The sequence below is a fragment of the Oryzias melastigma genome, linkage group LG2, assembly GCF_002922805.2.
Source record: "Oryzias melastigma strain HK-1 linkage group LG2, ASM292280v2, whole genome shotgun sequence".
Taxonomy (NCBI): domain Eukaryota; kingdom Metazoa; phylum Chordata; class Actinopteri; order Beloniformes; family Adrianichthyidae; genus Oryzias; species Oryzias melastigma.
Genome location: NC_050513.1, coordinates 20,370,288 through 20,380,806, shown reverse-complemented (window position 1 = coordinate 20,380,806; position 10,519 = coordinate 20,370,288). Strand labels below are relative to the sequence as shown.

Here is a 10,519-nt window from a genome sequence, read left to right as displayed (position 1 = left end):
CTTATAGTCCGGAAAATACGGTACAAACTGAATTCCAAAATAGCCTTAAATTCCTCAGTAAACTAAATAGTCAAAAACTATGTTAGAATGTTGCTAAAATAGAAGGGTAACCCTTACTTAAAAAAACAATTATTTTATTATTCTCCAACCAGAGAGCCACCATGGAGAGATGAAAGAGCCAAATGTGGCTCTGGAGCCGCAGGTTGCAGACCCCTCGGTTAGACTAATCACCAATTATTTTAATAGTCGACTTCTTACCGATTATTTTGATAGTCGACTAATCACAGATTATTTTAACTATTTTAATATTGGACAAATCACCGTTTTATTTGATAGTCGACTAATTACCGATTATTTTAATAGTCAACTAATTACCAATTATTTTGATAAGTGAATAATCACCAATTATTTTCAATAGTAGACTAATCACCGATTATTTTGATAGTCGACTAATTACCGATTATTTTTATTAGTTGACCAATCACCGATTATTTTGATAGTCGACAAATCACCAATTATTTTGATAGTCGACTAGTTACCGATTATTTTGATAAGTGAAAAATCACCGATTATTTTAATAGTCAACTAATTACCAATTATTTTCAATAGTAGACTAATCACCGATTATTTTGATAGTCGACTAATTACCGATTATTTTTATTAGTTGACCAATCACCGACTATTTTGATAGTCGACTAATCACAGATTATTTTGATAGTCGACTAGTTACCGATTATTTTGATAAGTGAATAATCACCAATTATTTTGATAGTTGACTAATCACCGATTATTTTGATAGTCGACTAGTATTTTGATAAGTGAATAATCACCAATTATTTTGATAGTCGACTAATCACCGATTATTTTGATAGTCGACTAGTTACCGATTATTTTGATAAGTGAATAATCACCGATTATTTTAATAGTCAACTAATCCCCGATTATTTTACCGATTTTAATAGTCGACTAATCACAGATTATTTTGATAGTCGACTAGTTACCGATTATTTTGATAGTCGACTAATCACAGATTATTTTCATAGTTGAGCAGTTACCGATTATTTTGATAAGTGAATAATCACAATTATTTAATAGTCGACTAATCACAGATTATTTTAACTATTTTAATAGTCGACTAATCACAGATTGTTTTAATAGTCGACTAATTACCGATTATTTGACCTATTTTAATAGTCGACTAATCACAGATTATTTTTAATAGTCGACTAATTACCGATTATTTTAATAGTCAACTAATCACAGATTATTTTCATAGTTGAGCAGTTACCGATTATTTTGATAAGTGAATAATCACAATTATTTAATAGTCGACTAATCACAGATTATTTTAACTATTTTAATAGTCGACTAATCACAGATTATTTTAATAGTCAACTAATCACCGATTATTTGACCTATTTTAATAGTCGACTAATCACAGATTATTTTTAATAGTCGACTAATTACCGATTATTTTGATAGTCGACTAATCACAGATTATTTTTAATAGTCGACTAATTACCGATTATTTTAATAGTCGACTAATCACAGATTATTTTAATAGTCGACTAATCACAGATTGTTTTAATAGTCGACCAATCACCGATTATTTTGATAGTCGACTAATCACAGATTATTTTAATAGTCCACTAATCACAGATTGTTTTAATAGTCGACTAATCACCGATTATTTTGATAGTCGACTAATCACAGATTATTTTAATAGTCGACTAATCACAGATTGTTTTAATAGTCGACCAATCACCGATTATTTTGATAGTCGACTAATCACAGATTATTTTAATAGTCCACTAATCACAGATTGTTTTAATAGTCGACTAATCACAGATTGTTTTAATAGTCGACTAATCACCGATTATTTTGATAGTCGACTAATCACAGATTATTTTAACTATTTTTAAAGTCGACTAATCACAGATAGTTTTAACTATTTTAATAGTCGACTATTCACCGATTATTTTGATAGTCGACTAATCACAGATTATTTTAACTATTTTAATAGTCGACTAATCACAGATTGTTTTAACAGTCGACTAATCACCGATTATTTTGATAGTCGACTAATTACAGATTGTTTTAACTATTTTAATAGTCGACTAATCACAGATTGTTTTAACTATTTTAATAGTCGACTAATCACAGATTGTTTTAACAGTCGACTAATCACCGATTATTTTGATAGTCGACTAATCACAGATTATTTTAATAGTCGACTATTCACCGATTATTTTGATAGTCGACTAAACACAGATTATTTTAACTATTTTAATAGTCGACTAATCACAGATTGTTTTCATAGTCGACTAATCACCGATTATTTTGATAGTCGACTAATCACCGATTATTTTGATAGTAGACAAATCACCGATTATTTTGACAGTCGACTAATCACAGATTATTTTGATAGTAGACAAATCACCGATTATTTTGACAGTCGACTAATCACAGATTATTTTAACTATTTTAATAGTAGACAAATCAGTTTATTTTTTTCGAATAGTCGACTAATGAGGTTATGCACAAACTGGATGTAAAGAACACATCCCAACTTGCATTAACTTTAAAGTAAGAAAAGATATACAGCATTACCTGTGATAATACTAGTGTGAATGCTGTAAGCTAATTTTGGCCACTGAAGATGCTAGTGCTGATGGCTGAAGATGCTGAAATTGATAAACTGCTGAAGTTGATAGCTGAAAACGCAGAAGCTGATAGTCAGCTGAAATTTTGGTTACAGTAAATGCCAAATTAGCCTTAAAAACTGAAGAAGCCTACATTAACCAATATAACTAGAATGCATCTAAAATATTAGTTAAGTACCAAATTAGTCTTAAAAACTAAGAAAGCCTAAATTAGCCAAAACTGCTAGCATGTAGCTGAAATATTAGCTAAACTCCATTGTCTTAAAAAATCTGGGGAAAAAAACTAAATTAGCCAAAACAGCTAGCATCTTCTTCTTCTTCTAGGGGTTAGGGTTAGGGCTAGCATGTAGCTGAAATATTAGTGTTAGGGATCAGTTCTTAAACCAGATTTTACTTGCACAAGGATAACAGAGAATGTTCAAACCAGTCTCCACTTTGGTCTGAAGTTCCCGGTCCAGATCTTCATTTTTATAACGTTTGGGGTTGTCCCTAGTTACATTTACGTTTGCTGCTCTGAGGGAGCGAGGGGAAAGAAACCGCCGCAAACTGGTTCTACTGTCATTAATGTCACAGTTTAATACAATAAGTCGGCGCCAGTCCCTTCAAGTATCTGCTTCATATCAGCCTCCACACAGCCTTCAGCTTAGGATGGCTGCAGAAGAGGTGAAAATCATACAAGGCAAATATTTGATAAATGTATTTAGGACTCTATCAATCCCCCTGTCTATCACTTATTTAATCAAATTCTGTCAGCTCCGGTCAGCTTCTCTCTGAGAAGGTTTCAGCTGGAGATCACATTCATGAGCACATTCACACTCAGAGGTCCGTCACAGTTATCAGGGTCTGGAAACAGGTCAGGCAGGTAGAGGGCTTTTGCTTCATCAGAAACTGGTTCAGGTTCGAAATTGCCATCTAAGAAAGGGTACAGCTGTTTCAGTGGTGGTGCTGCTGGAGAGATAGCAGTTATTATCAATCGGTTAACTAAAGAACGGAGGCAGGGAATACAACAACATCCACATAAGGTCAGAAGAGCTGCAAAAACTGCAATGGAGACTAGAATAGAGGACACAAACTCATTCATCCATGTATCCCACATGGTGGTGTCAACCCCAGAGTCAACCAGGACCAACTGCCCCGTCCTCCAGGTTGGAGCTGGTATCTGATGGAAAGAGATCTGAGCTCCATGTGACCCTCACACCGCTGAGAACAGGACGTGTTCTGCTCCCCCAGGCCCGACAACCACAGAACCAATGTCATGTTCCAGCTGCTCCTCTGAATCCCAGACCCATTTCACGGAACAGGCCGGGAGTTCAGGATCCGGACTCCGAGGAACAGGCCGGTCCTTGTTCCAGAAGAAAGCTGAGGGATGGAAGTGTGAAAGCATTTCATCATCAATAGAGCCGTGAAACTACAGACCATCATGGAAGAGTTTCCTCCAGCTCTTTATGTTTCTATAAGTTTCAGAGATCATGAGGCTGCAGTCGCTCTTCACTTTCAAGGGCATCTTTGTCTGTCAGAACACAACATTTGTCCGGATGATTCTGGATTCTGATTGGCTGCAGGGTGTCCTTTCAACATGTATCACCTTAAGAAATGTTCTGTCACATACCCTGAATGCGCCAGTGTGTAACCATAGCAACAGAGACCTGGTCCACAGGTGACCAAACTGTTGATCCCAACGAACAAAGTTCTGTCCTTCATGTCTATGATGGGGATGAAGGACTGTGACTGACTGCTGATCTCAACAGTCAGTCACAGTTCTGTCCTATACGTCTATGATGGAGATGAAGGACAGAACTGTGACTGACTGCTGATCTCAACAGTCAGTCACAGTTCTGTCCTATACGTCTATGATGGAGATGACTGGATCTTTATCAACACCAACGAAGACATTCATTTGAACAGTTTGTCTGATCTACTTTACTGATCCAGAGTAAATATGTGTTTACACATAGTCATCAATAAATGAGAGGAAGGGTTGTTGATCAACATTATTGATCAGAGATCACGGTGATATGTCTTCAATCAGAGACATCCAGGGAACGACTTTAGTTCCTCTGAAACAAACGCTTGCTTCATGGTCAGGACAGAAACAGGCGGTAAGAGGAGAACTTTCACTTTTTATGACCACAGCTTTGTGTTTTTGTGCTACAAATACACAGATTTGGGTTTTTTATAAACCCACATCTGTATTTACTATATATATATATATATATATATATATATATATATATATATATATATATATATATATATATATATATATATATATATATATATTTAAATACAATCTTTGTGTTAATAAAAAAGCACAAATATTTCTGTGTTTTCATGAAAACAAATAATGGTGTTTTTATAAACATGAATCTTTGTGGTTTTTTATTTATTTATTTATTTTTGCTATAAACACAATTTTTGTGTTTTGAGCTGAAATGTTGATGAATTTTATAATTTTTTAAAGCCATCTCTAAACTATTTCATATAGATCCATCATCTTGCAGTCATTGCTAAAGCTGTCATATACTGTGTATTTGTATGACGGAGTATAAAATATACAAGAGGAAAGTTCTGGGAGAATTACATTCAGTTATCTCTGAGACATGGACATCTCCCGGTGAGGACCGTGCTTTTCTGCCAGTTGATCTTATTTTAGCTCCTGCGGTTATCCGGTCACGATCATGTTCTTATCGTCGGTGACTTTAACATCCTAGTGAAGGTGTGGCAATGAAGAAAAGGAGACTTCTTTATCTTCAGAACATGAAACTTTATCCTCTCATGTGCCAGCAGAATAAAGGCGGGAAAATCATCCTATACATACACAAAACCATCAGGCCACACCCTCCTTGACCGCATAGCCTGGTGGGTGTGAAGTCCAAGAGTGGGGGTAACACCACAAAGGACTTTTGAGAAATCATTGACTCTTTTTAATTTGTTCTGTGGGTTTCCAGGTCCACCCTTGAACAAGGAAACCTCGTGCTGTCATATGTATTAGAAATCTTGCTGTATCAGATCACTCACCTGTAGTATTTGATCTGATCTTAAGTGTCCTACAGTTCAATCTAGTGCGCCTGAGTGACGTCGCAGGATTCTGAACTCTTCTTCGCCGCTCAGTTATGCCATGAATTTCCATCAGTTTTTGTGCACGTGTGAATAACATCAAGCGAAATACAAACTGTTAGAATAATATCTGCTCAAATAAAAGGTCGATATTTTAAATAGAACCTCAAATATTGAATGTTTATTCAAATATGTATTTAGATTTATGAACGATGTCAGACAGGAAATGAAATAGAGTTCAGAATGACCTTCATAAAATGCATATTGTACAGATTTCTGTTGAAGTCGGTAAGTTCACGTCTTTGTTATTTAAGTAAAATTGTGTTGAACAGTTGTCAGCTTCGCCTTCGGAACCTGTAAACCGGAAGTCACTTTACATGTTGTCGCCATTTTGTTTGATGTCGCCGTGAAAAGGATCTATTCTTGTACATTTATTTAATTGTCGTACGTTTGTTTTTGAGATTATATATTTAAAGCTTTTTTCTTCCCGCTTTCTGGGTCTTCCGGTGGGCGGCTCCGTTCCCTGAAGGGGCGGAGCCTCGGCCGCTCTTTAAGCGGGCCGGCTCCCGCTCCGGACCGCTGTTGGAGGAGCGGAACTATGTGGCTGCTGGCGGTTCTGGTTCCGCTGCTGCGGCTGTACCTGTGCGGGCTGAGGGTCCTCTGGTACCAGATGATCCATCGCTCCTTCACGCTGCCAGGTGGGTGGTTCTGGTTGCGCCGTGGCGGACTCCCTCTGAAAAAGCGCCGTTTTTACGCGGTTCCGGGGTTTAAAGCGCGCACAGAGCGGTTCGGGTCTGGATATTTGCGCTGACGAATCATCAGAACCGGGACTTTGGTTCGGCGCGACTTTTAAGGATCAAAGTTGACCCTTGTTCTCCTCGCGCCCTCACTTCTGGAGCGCTTCGGGTCCGGTACGGAAACCATGGAAGGACAAAAGTCTAAAAGACGCGAACATTCATCAGCTCTGCGTAAATCAGAATTTTCTGGGGGAAAGGTCATTCTGCAGACACCAGCTGACCCCAGAGGTCACAGCTGAGGGTCAGAAACTTCAAGCATGTTTTCCTTCATGAATAATCTAACAGTATAATGTGTTTTTAAGGACAGAAACTGTCGATCAAACTGATTTTATTGTCAATAACTCTGTGTTGGTGTTTTTAAATTAAATGAAAAATGAACGAATGAATAAACTTAAACGTGATAGAAGTGGTTATGATTGTGTTATAAGAAGTGGACGTGTGAGTTAACAAGCTGAACACAAACGCACTGTGTTCCTCCAAAGTTTGTGCTTAAATCTATGAAATGTGTCACTCTGTCCTGGAACTCTGGTTTCCAGTCATCCTGGTCCCGGGCGGACGCCTGGGTCCTGCTGTAAGCCTCAGGATGTGATGCAGGAACCAGATCCAGGTCTGAGTCCAGATCAGACGGATTGAACTCTGGTTTCCAGTCATCCTGGTCCCTGGCGGACGCCTGGGTCCTGCTGTAAGCCTCAGGATGTGATGCAGGAACCAGATTCAGGTCTGAGTCCAGATCAGACGGAGAGAACTCTGGTTTCCAGTCATCCTGGTCCCGGCCAGACGCCTGGTTCCTACTCTAAGCCTCAGGATGTGATGCGGGAACCAGATCCAGGTCCAGATCCAGGTCTGAGTCCAGATCAGACGGATAGAACTCTGGTTTTCCAGTTGTCCCGGCTGGTTCCTGCTGTAAGCCTCATGTGATCCAGTGTGCTGGTGGCTCTGGGGGTGGAGTGTGGTGGGGATTTGGGATTTTCAGACAGATCCTGGAACAGAGGCCTGATTGTTAGCTCCAGGAGTCCGGTACCTGATGTTCTGCTTCGCCCCCCCCCACAGTCCTGCCGAAGCAGAAGGGGAGGGTCGGCATGGTGACGGGGGGGACCAGAGGCATGGGCTTTGAGACGGCCAGAGCATTGGCACACCTGGGCATGCATGTGATCATAGGTAGGTGGAGCTTCATCCCTCAAACACAAACTGAAGGTCTGAAGCTCAAATATAATCTGGAGATGATCCTGGAGTCTATCAGAGATAACAGTGACTCTATTATTTTAATGTCTACAGAGAACATTAAACTGTTATAACAATGAGATAGATGTTAGATCAGGAGATTCAGATATAATCCAGAGATCATCCTGGAGTCTATCAGAGATAACAGTGACTCTATTATTTTAATGTCTACAGAGAACATTTAAACTGTTAATACCATGAGATAGATGTTAGATCAGGAGATTCAGATATAATCCAGAGATCATCCTGGAGTCTCTGTTCTAAACAACAGTGACTGTGATTTTCACCAGAGTTCAGAATATGGACCTTTTATTAATAAATACTAAAATGACTAAACCAGCTGTTGCAGATGATCAGAACATTGATTTCTAATCCTGTCACTTTTTCCTAATGACTAATAATCTTCTTGATCTTGATCTTTGACCTGTATAAGTTACACAATAAAGTCAGTTAATTCACCGATGACGTGACTCTGTGATTAGAAGTTAAGAACTGGAGGATGATAACTGAGGAAAAGAAAATAGAAACTTTGTTTACTGACTGAAGTAAACCGTTTCCAATCACCTGCAGCTGGAAACGAGAGAGAAGAGGGGGCGGCGGCCGTCAGGAGGATCAATGCTGAGGGCGCTCAAGGAAAAGGTTTTGGTCCTCCGTCTACATGAGCTGTCGTTGCTCTTGTTCTTACTCTCAGCCTGTCATCCTTTCATCATTTCATCATTTCATCGTTCCTCTCATCTTTTCTATGTTCCTTTTCACACCACCAGTGTGTGAATGGGTGAATGGGTCTGTGACTGTGAAGCGCTTTGGGCCCTTGAAGGAGGGTAGAAAGCGCTATACAAGTATACGCAATTTACCATTTACCATCTTTACTCTTATCTTTCCTTTCATCTCATCTTTCTTCATCTTTCCATCTTTTTTCCTCTTTTCATCATTTCTTTCTCCTTTCATCTTTCCTCTCATCTATTTATCTTTCCTCTCCTCCTGCCATCTTATCTCGCATTATTTCATCCTTTCATTCATCTTCTGGACGTCTGAGTCCACCGTTCTGGTTCTGACGGGTTCTTCTGTTTTCTAAACATCTTACAGTCCACCGTTCTGGTTCTGGTTCTGACGAGTTCTTCTGTTTTCTAAACATCTTACAGTCCACCGTTCTGGTTCTGGTTCTAACGAGTTCTTCTGCTTGCAGCTGAGTTCATGTTCGTGGACCTGACCTCCTTGGCGTCGGTGAGACATTTTGCGCAGTCCTTCAGGGACAGAGGTCTTCCTCTCCACGTGCTGGTCAATAACGGTAGGTAGGCTCCTCCCCCTTGGTTGCGCCTGACCCACCAAACCACAGGTCCTGATCCAGATCCGTTCTGCAGCCGGAACCATGCTGGTTCCTGAGAGACGGACCGAGGACGGCTTTGAGTTCCACTGGAGTCTGAACTACCTCAGCCACTTCCTGCTGACCAACCTGCTGCTGGACCTGCTGCAGAAGTCGGGGAGGCGGGGCTTCTGCTCCAGGATCATCAACATGTCGTCGGCCACGCACTACGCCGGGGAGATCCACCTGGACGACCTGAACCGCAGGTAGTCAACCTTTGACTCCCTCTTTACCAGGTCTGAGGGTCTGGAGTTCTTCTGGAAACTGAAGCAGCTGAACGAGGAGATGAAGTCCGAGAGCGTCCATGTGCAGCGTCCAGCGAAGAGAGACGGATTCCTCCAGAACCAGAAGCTCTGAACGAGGAGAAGATGAAGTCCGAGACGAGAAGTTGAGAACTGCTTTAAAAGTCAGAAACAATCTGAAAGTGAGACCTGGTTTAAAGGCCAGAACCAGTTTGAAGGTGAGAACCTATTTAAAGTTTAAAACAGGTTTGAAGGTCATAACCTGTCAAAAGGAGAGAACCGGTTTGAAAGTGAGAACTGATTTGAAGATCAGAACCGGTCTGAGGGATCCTCTGTAACTGGAAGGGACCTGTGCTCTCTCTGGTGGATCTCGGTCTTTGGTGGTAGATCCAGTATTTGGTCTCATAGAGATCTTCTATAACAGGAAGTGACCCATGAGTCTGGTGGATCTCGGTCTTTGGTGGTAGATCCAGTATTTGGTCTCATAGAGATCTTCTATAACAGGAAGTGACCCATGAGTCTCTGGTGGAGCTCTGTCTTCTTCTGCAGTTAATCCCGTATTTGCTGTGGTCCTCCTCCAGGATCTGCTACAGTTCTCATGGAGCCTACGCCCAGAGCAAGCTGGCTCTGGTCCTCTTCACCTACTACCTGCAGGAGCAGCTCAGCACCGGCGGCTTCCCCGTCACCGTCAACGCCGTGGACCCCGGCATGGTGGACACGGCGCTCTACGATAACCTGTGGACCCTGGCGCAGGTGCTGAAGAGGCTGGTAGCTAAGATTCTGTTCAGGGTGAGTCCAGGTTCAGAGGTCCTCCTCTCTGCTGCCGTCTGGACCTGACCGTCTCTGTTCCCCTCAGACTCCAGCAGAGGGCGCCTCCATCTCTGTCTACGCCGCCGCAGCTGCAGAGCTGGAGGGCGTGGGCAGCTGCTACCTGTACAATGGTCTGAAGACCCGGTCCTCAGAGCTCTCCTACGACTCCGAGCTGCAGGAGCAGCTGTGGAAGAAGAGCTGCCAGCTGGTGGGGCTGCAGGGACCTCGGGGGCGAGGGGGACCCGCCCCTGATGCTTCATGAACGCCTTTGAGTTTTAGAAACGTCAACAAGAACGATGGAGAAGTCAAAGCAGACACGCTTAGTGGTTCCTCACATCCTGACCTGTGCTGACTGGGGTCGTAAAC

General features: G+C 41.2%; 1 protein-coding gene across 1 annotated transcript; it reads left to right on the top strand.

Moving 5' to 3' along the window:
• Positions 1 to 6,151: 6,151 nt before the first annotated feature.
• dhrsx (dehydrogenase/reductase (SDR family) X-linked) lies at positions 6,152 to 10,519 on the top strand (the record flags this gene model as incomplete). The annotated part of the gene is given in 7 exon segments (XM_024263129.2): positions 6,152 to 6,418; positions 7,568 to 7,675; positions 8,309 to 8,377; positions 8,925 to 9,026; positions 9,100 to 9,307; positions 9,925 to 10,132; positions 10,200 to 10,519. Coding segments are annotated over 7 exon segments (1,011 nt in total). The 5' UTR covers positions 6,152 to 6,318.